The 14605-nt window shown below is 38.4% G+C and overlaps 1 protein-coding gene across 1 annotated transcript in view; it reads left to right on the top strand.

Annotated features, from left to right (window-relative positions):
• Positions 1–400: 400 nt before the first annotated feature.
• PYD2 (pyrimidine 2) overlaps positions 401–14605 on the top strand; it is a 185099-nt gene continuing 170894 nt past the window's right edge. Inside the window, exons 1-2 of the mRNA XM_089806137.1 lie at positions 401–609; positions 694–858. Of these exons, the coding sequence (XP_089662263.1) occupies positions 496–609; positions 694–858 (279 nt within the window). The 5' untranslated portion in view covers positions 401–495. The remainder of the gene's footprint in view (positions 610–693; positions 859–14605) is intronic.

Below are 14605 nucleotides of genomic sequence, written 5' to 3'. Positions count from 1 at the left end.
TGATGTGGCTCTGAAACCTTAGTTATAAGCAGGGGACTTGCCAAGTAAGCTGCTATCAAAAAATGAGAGTGATTCGAAATTTCCACATAGGATTTTGAGAAGTACGAAGTTAGGGTGCACAACTACTGGGTCCTCTCCCCTACACCTGTATTAAAATTTCTTCTTCGTTCTTAACTCTTCTCATTGTGTGGTTTCATTGTTTCGTTTTTCTATAAAAATAATAATAACAATAAGAATAAACGTCAATCAAACAATCTCTTATAGATGTCTCGTAAAAAGTCGCACCACGAGGCACCAAGATAGCTCTGAAGTCCACATTAGTCCATTCCATCATTTTCGCTCCTTCTTAAGGTCAACAAGGGCCGCCCTTTTATGTGGAATCCCCTCCCACTTTAAAACTACCATAATCTTCGTTAACTCCAGATTCCATAAGCCAAACATCTGTTAAGGAGATGCATTGAGATTAGATTCATAATAGCACAGGAATTGAAAGGCATGGGAGAGGAAGCAAATCCGTGTCGCAGAAGGGCATTATTGCTCTTACTGACAATATATTGTGGACTTCTTTTTTCTGAGTTTGGGATCACCTATGGATGGACTGACCAAGCGGTAAACAGTAAAATATTCCACCTTATGAAATTTTCGGTAATAATAATCTCGCTTGATTTCTAATTCTTCTCCATCCACTGTCAGATGTGCACAAGTGGTGCCACTGGGGATGAATGGCCATGCACTGATTACAAACATTCCTCAAAGCTGTTGATTAAAGGAGGAACTGTAGTTAATGCTGAGAGCCAGCAGGTGGCGGATGTTTATATTGAAGATGGTATCATTGTTTCAGTCCAACCTAACATCAAGGTTAGTTAAAGCTTAGTAGTGGGTATGGAGGAATCCAAGTAATTAACGAGGAAATTACTATTTGGAGGAAAATTTTGAATTTTTTGTTGCTGCCCCATCAGTTTCCTGTTTAGTTTTAATGTGTCAAACTTTTTTGATCACTTTTTGTGTTTTAATAAATGAAGAAATTTTCAATTACAGTTGTACTCATTATATGTTAACCAGATTTCATTGTCTACGTAATATATGAGGTACACGAACTTTCTATATATTTACTCAAAATATTATTTGTGTCATATTATCTAGATTTTTGAAATGCATCATCTAGTTATAAACTACAGCAGGAGTCATAGAAGTTAAATAGATTTCATCAGTATCAATTACATGAAGCGACACATCTTTTGACATTGTTATGCTAGTATTGTCCAAATTGTTCTTGTTATTATTGGCATTCCTCCAATTATCCATGGTTGGGAATTCTTGATTGGTAGAATCAGCGATATTACTTATTTCTCTCCTTGTTATATGTGTCCAGAAAATACTGCAACAGGAGAAAAAGATACAAGATATTCTCTTAGTTGCCAATTCGTGACACAAATCCGTTTCGGGCACGTGAATCGGATCTGTGGATTCAGGATTTTTTTTTTCCCAATTATGATTCGTGGAGGATTCGTGCATATATATATATACACTAAAAAATAAGAAAAATATACATAATTCTAAAACTAAATCATTTCATAGTATGAATCTATGATTCTAGTATGCATCTATGAATCTAGTATACTTGATCAATGACATTGATAATTAATCTATTTTTCACGATTATAAAGAAAATCAACACATTCACATTGAATTATTGAAAGTGAAAGTTTGTAACATTCAAAATATAGATCATTAAACTTAAAGTTTATAACATGATTTACTCATAAAAGAGTCAAGAGTCAACACTAAAGTTTTTATTTAATCATCAAATGGATTTTCAAGAAAATCCACATTAGAGGGGTACTGGTGAGCTGCAAGAGCTGCATCTGTATCAGTAGAGGAAGCCAAACCACTAATAGTAGAGGGGATTGTTAACTCATAATCCTCCTCTTCATCATCCACATCAATCAAAGTGGATCTAGAAAGATCCCGGATGGTCATATCTAAATCAGGAGTCTCGGGTGCTACATCCCAAAGCTTTTTGGGCCCCTTCTTGTACTTAGGATCCTTCCGTGACAACAAGCGCAAATTGTTGTGAATGAACACAAGGTCTTCTGATTTTTTTGGAGCCAACCGGTTGCGTTTGACTAAGTGGATAAAGGAGTAAGTACTCCAATTCCGCTCAGCTGCAGAAGAGCTGGCAACTTAAAGAGAAATTAAAAATTATCAATACAACAATCAAGATAAATAAATTAAATAATAAATTCAAGGAATTGAGAATGTTAACCTTAAGCTTAATTTTACAAACTTACTTGGGATAGGACCTTTATGGCAAGAGGTTGGAGGTACGTGAAGGCTTGCCCATGAAGGTACCACCATTTGATGGCACCCATCCTGCTTTGGTCTGCTATGGCAATAGGGTGGAAATCCTCACCTGAGTTGAAAGTAGCAAATTCACTCCTCACAATTGCCCCAATCTCTGGATCTTGGAATATCTTAGCTAGTGCCCTCTTATACCCATCTGCAACCTCTGCATCTCTAAATGGTGGCACTCTACCTGGAATGCGAAGTACATCTGCACTATAGTACCTGGGGATAACAAAAGACAATTGAACACTATCAAATATCAATAGCACAAACATTGGATAAAATAAGCACAAACATTTGATAAGAACTACAGTACCTCGGGGATAGAGCATATGCAAGGAGGTGCAAAGGTGTGGTCATCTTGTTCCATCGATGATGAACAATTTTTTCCACCTTTTTGTAAAGGGTGTCCTCAGGATCATTCTCCCTCCTCTGTATGACCTAAGATATGAAATATGAATAATAATTATAATTAGTGAATATGTCAATTTAAACTTTAGAATCTAGATATCTCTCAAATAAAAAATTGTTGTAAAAGAGCGTAAAACTTACCATTTTAATTTTTTCCAGCATACTATCCATGGAATCATAAATATCCCCAAGGCATGGCTCATCACTATCTGCTAAGCGAAGCATTGCCATTATTGGATCGGTGATTTCCAACACATAACTCACAAGACCCCACCAATCCTCATCTAGTATCATTCTTCTCACATTTAAAGCCCTTGCTATATTGGAATTCTTCCAAACGCCCCATTCGGGGCTAATGACCATATGCTTCAATGCTTCTTTTACCTTCACAAGTCGTCTCAAGACGATTGTGTGAGAGGCAAAGCGGGTTTCAGCAACCTAAGAGCAAGTTAAACTCAAGTTAGTAAAACATTTAAAAATTGAAACATGTTAATGTAAACAACAACAAAAATTAATAATTGTGGAATCCAATAATATTCAATTATATATTAAATATAAAAATTTACCTTCAATAACTCCAAGTCCGAGAAACTCCTAAAAATTGCTTGTGACATGTGGTGATTTGTCACAAACATTTGAATCTCTTTAGCTTCCTCATATATCCTTTTCACCCAATCTATTTCGGTGCCAATTGCTTTCATCACTAAATTGAGAGAGTGGATGGTGCATGGTGTCCAAAAGATATGATCATATCTAGACTCTACAATTATCCTTGCAGCCCTGCAAACTTTTGCATTGTCCGTGACCACTTGGACAACATTATCAGGACCCACTGACTCTATGACATCAATGAGAATGCGTGAAATAAATTCTGCATCTTTCACTTGCCCTTCACAATCAACTGCCTTCAAGAACATTGCCCCCTTAGGGCATACAACAATAACATTAATCAATGGACGGTTTCTACAATCTTTCCACCCATCCCAAATAATAGACACACCCGATTGAACCCAAAAATCTCTTATTGGTTGAAGTTGAGCCTCTACATTTTTCCTCTCATCATGTAATATGGTAGTGCGCAACTTCTCATAACCAGGCGGTTTGTAACCATGGGGTGCATCATTTATTGCTTCCACCATCTCCCTAAAATAAGGTGATCTAGCAAAATTAAATGAAACACCATTTGTAATTAAACAACGTCCAACTTTGTGATCAACAATGTCTCTCTTTTCAATTTGGAATGCCCTATCTAGTGGGCCTCTCTTGCGGGTGAGTGGAGATGGGTCTTCATCTTCATCATTTGTAGTTGGCATAGGCAAAAAAGGATGTGTTCTTGTGTTTGTTTGATTGGATGATGATGTTGGTATATTTGTTTTTTTTGAAGCACCATGTTTTGCTTTTGCAACTGCTCTATCAGCATCCTCTTGCTCTTTTGTTAATGCTGCTATTTGTGTAGCTGGTAATCCCTTCTTATCACTACCTTGACACATGTGAATTCCTTCACCCGTAGGGCCCAAAAAATGTAGTTTCACTCGGGAATAGGAGCTTCTATGTTGTATGTTGCAAAAATTACATTTCCATATGTATGCCCCACCCCCAGGACATTGTGCAACTCTTGTTGTGTGTCTCCATAAAGGAGACCCCTTATCAATTTTGAAGCTTGGTGATGCAGCCCCACCCCCACCCACTGAGCCTTGACTACTCATTGTTCTATTCTTGCAATCTAGAAAAAAAAAAGTGAAAGAAAACCATGCTTCACACTTGCACAAAAACTTGAAAATTTGAAAAACTAAAAATAAATCAATAATCTATGAAAGAACTCAAGAATATGGTTGAAATGCATACCTTAAACACTTCTTGCAAGGTATTTGAAGCTCCACAACCGAACTCGTTCGAATCCAAGCACTTTACTTCAAACTAGCAAGTATGAGAGAGCAAAATAGAGAGCAAATGAACTTGTATTGTGATTTAGAGGGTTGTTTTTAGGGTTTAGGGCCTTTAAGGAAAAAAAAAACATAAAAAAAATGAAATTGGGCCCACGTTTTTGCTTCCTTATTTTGTTATTGCCGCGGATTCACGCAAATCTGCGCGTGAATCCTGCCTGTGGATCCATAAGGATCTGCGAGCCGCAGATCCTTACGGATCCACAGACAGGATTACGAATCCTACCCGGATCCTCTCGGATCCATACGTGGATCCGGATCCGAATCGGACCCGAGTATAGATCCGGTCATTTCCAGGCGAATCCGGTAACTAAGCATATCCCATTTACTAACAGAGGAATGAAATAGAAACGGAATTAATACATCTTTCTAACATTGGTCCTATATATTAACATTATGGAAATGAAGGTGTTTTAAGTCATTGTGATTATTGTATGTTAGGGGTTCTTGAATATTATGTGAATGATGAAGTTGCGTATTTCTCAAAGTATTACAGGAAGGGCAAGTTAAATGGTGTTCATCTTCAATTTAATTGTTTTGCAAGAATTACAAATTCGCTTGTTCCAAGAATTTTCTGGGTTAGTCCAACTAATTTCATTGTGAAGTTTATTTATGTGTACAATACATGTATTATATATGTGTGCCTATACATAAATAGACTTGTAAATAAATTACATTGGAATCTGGTTTGTCATAGTCCTAGCAATCATCACCTACTTATAACTCAATCTCAGATGTAGAAGAACTTTGAGTTACTTCATTGAGAGATCCAAGGGCTGCTCCTGAGTTCTGTTTTTTCCTTGGTAGTTATTATTTAGATCTGTTATATAATCTAAATTAAAGTTCCTAGACTCGGACTTGACTTGAACTTGGTGAGAATGACTTGACTTTTCACTTGACAAAGACTAAGCAAAATGAAAAATCCTTGAAATTTAGAGATTTCTAACAATTTAAACTTCTTTCATGCAGCCACTATTGAGTAAAGCTCAAAGACACTGTAACGTCATCTAATAAAAGATGTTTTGTTGACATACATAAACGTACATCCAACACATAAGTACAAATGTAAATTGTAGTTGAAGAAAATAGAAAACATAGATATATAGACTTATAAATATTGCCAAATGTATATAAAGTCCATGACATCAAATGTTCCCAAACATGTGTAAACAAAAAGAAGTCTATGGCTTCGATTCAGGCTAAGGCTTAGCCTCAGAGTAGCTTGTCTGCCTCCTATAAATGTGTCTAAGGTAGGTCTTGGATGATTGAGCAGCCATATTCTCTACCTGTGAGGTGGCACTTTGATCAACATCACCTATGTCTGATTGTGCACTATCCTCCTCTGCCATTGCCATAGCCTCAATCTCTACGTCTTCTTGATCAAATCACTCAAGGTCCTCATGAGTGAAGACAAGATTGGTCGACTTAGTGAGCCACTCAGACTCTGGATCGACCTCTGATAGATGGACCAGAGAGGGTCCTAAATTTGTTTGGTCCTAAGATGAAGATTGTATCAAACAAAAACTAGATTATTCAACCTCTTAATAGACAATCTATTACACCTCTTCGAGTGGATGTGCTCGAACATGCTCCAATTGTGTTTACATCTAGAGGCGCTACATGATTGACTCAATATGAGTGACAATTTTTTGGAGGTTTGGGGCAGTAGGTCCAAAATATTTCCACCATCTATTAAAATAGGAAAACAATAAAAAACAGTCTCATTTCCAACTTTAAGGTTAGAGTATAAAATCAAAATGTATAAGCCATAAATTTAAGAATCTTATGCTAAACATATATATTTCTACTTGATTGCAATTTTGTCCAAGCATCTTTGCACATCTTGTTTGTGGAAATCATCCCTGCTGCATTATTATATGTGTCCATCTTGTGTAATGTAGTTGCGTTATCCATGGACATCTTTTGTACCACCATATATAGACCACTAAGGATCTCCTCATTTGCCTTGAATTTATTGCAGAAAGGCAATACTAGATTGAGGAAATAATTTGCTGCATGGATAGGTTTGTGAAGCTAGTTTTTCCATCTCTTATCAATTATCTCCCAAATGGGGACTTGACTTGAACTTGGTGAGAATGACTTGATGACAAAGACTCGGCAAAATGAAAAATCCTTGAAATTTAGAGATTTCTAACAATTTAAACTTCTTTCATGCAGCCACTATTGAGTAAAGCTCAAAGACATTATAACATCATCAAATAGAAGATGTTTTGTTCAAATACATAAATGTACATCCAACACATAAGTACAAATGTAAATTGTAGTTGAAGGAAATAGAAAACATATATAGACTTATAAATATTGCCAAATGTATATAAAATCCATGACATCAAATGTTCCCAAACATATGTAAACAAAAACAAGTCTATGGCTTCAATTCAGGCTTAGGCTTAGCCTTAGAGTAGCTTGTTTGCCTCCTACAAATGTGTCTAAGGTAGGTCTTGGACGATTGAGCAGCCATATTCTCTACTTGTGAGGTGGTACTTTGATCAACTTCAACTATGCCTGATTGTGCACTATCCTCCTTTGCCATAGCCATAGCCTCAATCTCTACCTCTTCTTGATCAAATCACTCAAGGTCCTCATGAGTGAAGACAAGATTGGTTGACTTAGTGAGCCACTCAGACTCTAGATTGACCTCCGCTAGATGGACCAGATAGGGTCCTAAATTTGTTTGGTCGTAAGATGAAGGTTGTAATGAACAAAGACTAGATTATTCAACCTCTTACCAGACAATCTATTACACCTCTTCAAGTGGATGTGTTTGAACATGCTCCAATTGAGTTCACATCTAGAGGCGCTACATGATTGACTCAATATGAGTGACAATTTTTTGAAAGTTTGGGGCAGTAGACCCAAAAATTTTCCACCATCTATTTGAAATAGGAAAACAAAAAAAAATCAGTCTCATTTCCAACTTTAAGGTTAGAGTAAAATCAAAATGCATAAGCCATAAAATTAACAATCTTTAGTTAAACATATATATTTCTACCTGGCTGCAATTTCGTCCAAGTATCTTTGCACATCTTGTTTATTTGATTGTCCTTGTTGCACTATTATATGTGTCCATCTTGTGTAATGTAGTTGTGTTATCCGTAGACATCTTTTATACCACTATCTATAGACCACTAGGGACCTCCTCGTCTGCCTTGAATTTATTGCAGAAAGGCAATACCAAATTGAGGAAATAATTTGCGGCATGGATAGGCTTGTGAAACTAGTTTTTCCATCTCTTATCAATTATCTCCCAAATGGGCCCCATAAATTTGCTGCATGGATAGGCTTGTGAAGCTAGTTTTTCCATCACTTATCCCCAATTCGTGCATAAATGGATTTGGTGGCCTCCTTAGTTCTGTCCATGCCCCCATATGTAGCTTGTAGAAGGTTTCTCCCCATCAACAACTCGTAGGAGAATAACAAGAAGCTTAGTAATTTGCAAATAATGTTAATCGAGACCAATAAAGTCACAAGTGTGCATGAGAATAAGAAAAAATGCAAAGTTGTAAACAAAACGAAATATATGTATAAAATTATAAAAAGTAAATAATAAATATTAAAGTCTTAAATAAATTTACCCACGTGATCTTTGCATAAGGGGTCTAAAACCTTGCCTTATAAAAAATGTAATATGTCGCATCCATCCCTACCAATGACTCCAAGTTGCATTTGGTTTCATCAAGGATTTTAGTGTGAGGAAACTTGAGCAAACCTCATGATATTGGGACAAACCAACTCCTTTTGTCCGTGTGTTGCCTCATAATGCTAAGGACTAATACATGATTGTAGATAAATTTGTAAATATTTTTGATCTTATCAATGCATTCTTTCATCTATTCAATATTACCAATATCCTCCAACATGAGGTCAAGGTAATAGACTGCATATGGAGACCAAAATCTTATCAGATACCCTCTCCATCAAAATTTTACCCACAATAATTTTAGATTAATTAAAAATCTAGATGAGATAATAATTTTTTAAATAAGCCTCTTGATGCCTCCATCAAAACTTAAAAGCTTACGTGCAACAGTGTAACTTGTTGTATTATCCATCATTATTTGCACTGTATTTTCTTCCCCTACCTTATTTATGACTTTCTCAATAGCCTCACATAAGTTTGTGTCATGTCCCCTTTTTAGCGACACAATTCCTACAGTAGATTTGCCTATCATCGACTCTCGTAGGCAAATAATCTTGGAGAGAGAGTCATCTCGTCGCCAGAAGATTGCATTTTGCTACATTCAGTAAATGGGGTCTACATATTCTAATGATGAATTAAGATTGCACTTTTAATTTAATAAAGTTGTTTAATTTTTATAAAAGTTATTTGATAATAAAAGTGCATTATAATAAGATATTATAAAGGACGATTCTGGAAGCTTCTAGTGACTTCTCAAAATGTAAATAAATAGAGGACAAGAGGCACCCATTTGCACAGGTGGTTTTGTGGATTCAACTTCTATCTCAGTTGGAGCAATTTGTAGTCGTTTGGTCTGCAAATTCTCAATTTATCTTTGGGAACGAAAACTCCCATCGATAAGCAATTTTGAGGGTGTGAAATATCACCTGAATTATTGCAAATTGGAGGTGACGATACAGTCATTTCATCAGGGCAAAAAATCTGGGGCCTAAGGCCATTCTTAAGGATTCAGTTTAGTAGAGACTGATAGCAATAAAAAATTGTATGAAGGAAGAGGACCGGGCTTATAAGAATTTCCTCATACCACAGTCCGGGCAGTGAAGGCACTTCAAAACGATACCAATTAACATCGCCGATTTTTCCATAAGAATCGTAGCGCTATTCCTTATAGTCGGATTCGATTTTAATCAGATGGGTGTCGTTTAGTTGTTAGAGATTACCGCACAAGGATAGACGGATTGGCAGGCGGGTCAGAAGAATAATCAAGATCGTCAGTGTCCGTTACCTGTTTGGGAGTTAAAAGATTATCAGGAAATCGCAAGAATATTCCGCAGGTTAAGAGATTAAAAGCGAACTCTTCTGGACCCGGCGGAAAACGACCTGTAGCATGATTTGTATCAAATATTGGGCGACTCACGGGATAGCTGGGAACGACTCTCAGATATCATTTGACTCAGCCGACCAGTTCGCCATTATAACTGGAGTAAGATTGAGATGGCATTCAGCACGATTTGCAGTCGGACATGGAGGAGTGTATTCGTGCCTATGATGATTCATAGGGAAACCTTAGGTTCTTGCTGTTGATTTCATTATATGAAAACTAAGTATGAACATTGTTATTCATTTACCATTTGGAGTGTCACAGATCTGTTTGTTCCCCTGAATATTGTTGGTTTTTTTAAATTTTATCAGTACACCTGTTATAGCCATTCTATAAGGTGAATCTGATTGAGATTTAACAGTTACATATTAAGTAGTTAACGAATTTGACATAAGCTCAGTATTAGGGGTTTTTTTTTTGGTGGCCTTTATAATAAGAGTCATTTCAGTGGTATCAGAGCAGTGTTCCTGCCATCCTGTTGGGTAGGACATCTTATGCAATCATATTCCAGATATTATATTCGCAGGAGGACAAAACTTAAAGGCAGAGATATGGGGGAAAGACAATCACAGAGTCCACCGAGATTTCCCAGAGTTGATGATGATGAAACTAGAGAGATTTACAGAATCATGACTACCGGACAGCAAGAAATAGCTCAGTCACTACAAGCTTTGACTACCATAATGGAGAGAGTTGTTCAGCCCAGGATTCAGGAACAAGGTAGAGGTACACCTGATCATGATAATAGAAGTGTGGCAGGCTCACAGGGTCCTCCTAGGCGTAGATCATGGACAGCAAATAGGCCTACTCGTCCCACCTTCCTAAGGGAGGAGGCTCAGGAGATAGGAGAAGATGACTTGCTGGATGATTTTCAGGATGATCTCAGAGCTGCTACTGTAGAATGGCAGGCACTACCACCGCATGTGCGTAAACTATTGAACTTTGATCGCTATTTGAACCAAAGGAGAGAGCATATGAGGAGCAGCTGTCAGAATAGGAGGTCTAGAGGAGGTCATGATAGTGAGTTGCAACGAGCTGTTAGCAAACTCACTTTACCATCTTTCGATGGTAGTGGTCAGATGACAGCACAGGCTTGGGTTCATAAGTTGGATACATTCCTGGCATTGAGGCCTATGTCAGAGATAGATGCCATCAGATATGCCACTTTGCATTTGGAGGGAGCAGCTCATGATTGGTGGTCACACGGGATGGTTACGTTGCAGCACAATCAGGTGACATCTTACCAGGACTTTGTGGATAGATTGGTTGAACGTTTTGATAAAAAAGATCCGGAGATTTATTTTCGCGACCTCGCTCAGTTAAGATAGTCAGGCAATTTGGAGGTTTATATTAGTGAATTTCAGAGGTTGTCAGTTATGGTACAGGATGTGTCTGAGAGACGATTGGTTATCGTATTCACAGAAGGATTGTCCGAACCCCTTAAGGGGTGGATTAAGGCATTTGATCCACCAACACTTCAGGAGACCATGAGGAAAGCGCGGAGTATGGAGCTAACAGCACCTTCTAGTAGGTTCACTTCCAAGAGTACTACTTCTTTCAGAGACAATAAGAAGTTTGATAAGAATAAAGGAAAGAGTATTGAAACCAAAGGAAAATCCACTACACCCTTGGATGCAGAAGCATTAAACGATTTGCGCAGAAAGAAACTATGCTTCTATTGCAAAGGTCCATATGACAGGGATCATGATTGTCCTTTGAGACCTAAAGGAAAAGCCAATAGAGTTATGTGGGCATATTACGAAGGATCAAATTCTGACAGTACGGCAAATGAGGATGATCACAGTAATTCAGAACCTGAAGGAGAAACAGGAAATTCAGAGCAAAAGGAGGAAACTGAGTTACATTTACAGCAGGGGCGTTTGTCTAGTATTCAGCAGGAGGGATCTTTTAGGTTACGTGGTGTTTTAGCAGGACAGAAGGTGATCACATTGGTTGATACAGGTGCTACGCACAACTTCATTGATGCACGACTGGTTGAGCGCCGTGGTATTAAGACAGAGGAATTTGAAGGCCTCCGAGTACAAGTTGCTGATGGTTACACTCTTAAGTGTAACAGGATAGTTAGAGACATGCCTTTATGCCTGAATAATTATGAATTCAAAGCGGATTACCATGTGGTCAATATGGGTGACTTGGATATCGTTTTGGGTATGACATGGTTACGTTTATTAGGTGAGGTCACTTTTCGACTCAAGGACATGGAGATCAAGTTTGAGGTAGATGGGAAGCAGCATGTGTTGAGAGCTATCCGAAATAGTGACATCCGAACCATTTCTCTTAGGCGATTGGAAAGATTGGTGAGACATAATGATATTTAATGGGCAGCTATGTGTACTCTCATGCCCACAAAAGAGGAACAACAAAAGACAGAATATCATCCAGACATCCAGATATTGAGAAAGAAATATAATAAGGTATTCAGTGATATTCCACCTGGTACACCACCTGATAGAGGGATTGAGCACATCATCGAATTAGAAGAGGGTGCTAAACCAGTTATGATTACTCCATACAGGCATCCAAAGAGGCTCAAAGATGAAATAGAGAAAACCATCAAGGAACTTCTCGCAATGGGACACATTAGACCTAGTAAGTCTCCTTTTGCTGCTTCAGTAGTTTTGGTAAAGAAGAAAGATGGTTCTCTTCGGATGTGCATTGATTATAGAATGCTGAATAAGAAGACCATTAAGAATAGATATCCTATTCCACGGATTGATGAGCTGATAGATGAACTTCATGGGGCATGCTACTTTAGTAAGATAGACCTAAGATCCGGGTACCATCAAATTAGAGTCAGAGAACAAGACATAGAAAAGACTGCCTTCAGATGTCATTATGGACACTTTGAGTTTGTAGTGATGCCATTCGGGTTAACTAATGCACCAGTTACTTTCCAGTCCACCATGAATAAGGTCTTCCATCATCAGCTGAGGAAGTTTGTATTGGTTTTCTTTGATGATATCTTGGTATACAGTCGAACATGGCATGAGCATATGGAGCATCTAGAGACAGTACTGAAGACCTTGCAAGCAGAGTCCTTGTATGCCAAAGAGTCTAAATGTGATTTGGGCATGATCGAGTTATTATACTTAGGATATATTATCAGTAGAGAAGGAGTACGGATGGACCCTGATAAGATTCGTGCTATTGTGGAGTGGCCTATTCCTGAGAACCTGACACAGCTGAGAGGATTCCTTGGTTTATGTGGCTTCTATCGCAGATTTGTTTGCGGATAATCGCGGCACGCGGCTCCTATGACAGATTTGCTTAAAAAGAGAGCTTTTGTTTGGACAGCAAAGGCACAGGCTTGTTTTGACAGATTTAAGGAGATCATGACTTCATGCTCGGTACTAGCATTACCCGATTTCTCGAAGCCATTTGAACTCCAGTGTGATGCTTCAGGAGATGGTATTGGGGCTGTTTTGATGCAGGATAAACACCCTATTGCATATGAGAGCAGGAAGCTTCGTGGGCCAGAGAAATCATTCAGCATTTACGACAAGGAGATGTTAGCTATCATGCATGCACTAGCCAAGTTCAGGCAGTATTTAGTAGGTGGTAAGTTTTGTATAAAAACTGACCACAACAGTTTGAGACATTTCCTTGGGCAGAGAGATCTCAATGATAGACAACAGAAATGGGTAAGTACGCTACAGGCATACGACTTTGATATATCATATGTTAAGGGCACTCAGAACGTGGTAGCAGACACCTTGTCACGCAGGCCACATCTTAGTGCAATGGTAGAGATCTCTGAGGATTGGAAGCATTTGATTGTTGCAGAATACGCTAGAGACTCTTGGGCATCTGGGATAGTTGATGGGACAATTGTTGATACCAGATATACACTTGTGGATGAATTGATTATTTACAAGAGCAAGATATTTTTAGTCCCAGGATCGAAGGTGAAGCAGTCTATTATGCGAGCTCTTCATGATTCACCTATAGCTGGTCATCCCGGATACTTTAAAACATACAGACAGGTGCGAGAACGATTCACATGGAAAGGACTCAAGACAGATGTATTGCAGTATGTCCGTGAGTGTCCTGTTTGTCAGCAGAATAAGCAAGAACATACCTTCCCAGCGGGACTCCTACAGCCACTTCCTATTCCAGATCAATAGTGGGAATGCATATCCATGGATTTCATTACAGGGTTGCCCAAGGCTCAGGGAGGCGATTGCATTTACGTTGTGGTGGACAGACTAACGAAATATGCTCACTTCTTCCCCATCACCACTACTTATACAGCAGTACAAGTAGCTGAAGTATTCTTCAGAGAGGTTTTCAGATTACATGGGATACCCCGTAGTGTTGTCAGTGACAGGGATAGTAGATTCTTGAGTCATTTCTGGAAGGAGGTGTTTCGATTATGTGGCACTGAGCTCACACCCAGTACCAGTTTTCATCCGTAGACTGATGGACAGACGAAGATAGTAAACAAGTGGATGGAAGGCTACTTGAGGAATTACGTGGCTGATCAGCAGAGGGCATGGGTAAGATGGATTTATTTGTGTGAATATTGTTATAAAACCACTTTTCACATGTCTATTCAGATGACACCTTTCCGAGCGTTATATGGGTATGATGCACCGAGCTTTATTGACTTGCTAATGGGTGATGTTCGGGTTCCACGTGCTGGGGATTTAATGCAAGAGAGTAAAGACATTATTAGCACTCTTCGGGATAACATAGCTCGAGCACAGAATTAGTATAAGCAGTATGCAGATCACAAGAGGACAAAGAGGAGCTTTGAGGTGGGTGACATGGTCTACCTCATGCTTCAGCCATTTCGGCAATCTACTCTCAAAAAGAGTGGATCAGAGAAGCTTAAGCCTAGGT

The sequence above is a fragment of the Cupressus sempervirens genome, chromosome 10 (genome assembly GCF_028749045.1).
Source record: "Cupressus sempervirens isolate cs-2001-9-10 chromosome 10, ASM2874904v1, whole genome shotgun sequence".
Taxonomy (NCBI): domain Eukaryota; kingdom Viridiplantae; phylum Streptophyta; class Pinopsida; order Cupressales; family Cupressaceae; genus Cupressus; species Cupressus sempervirens.
This window is presented reverse-complemented; position numbering and strand designations above follow the sequence as displayed.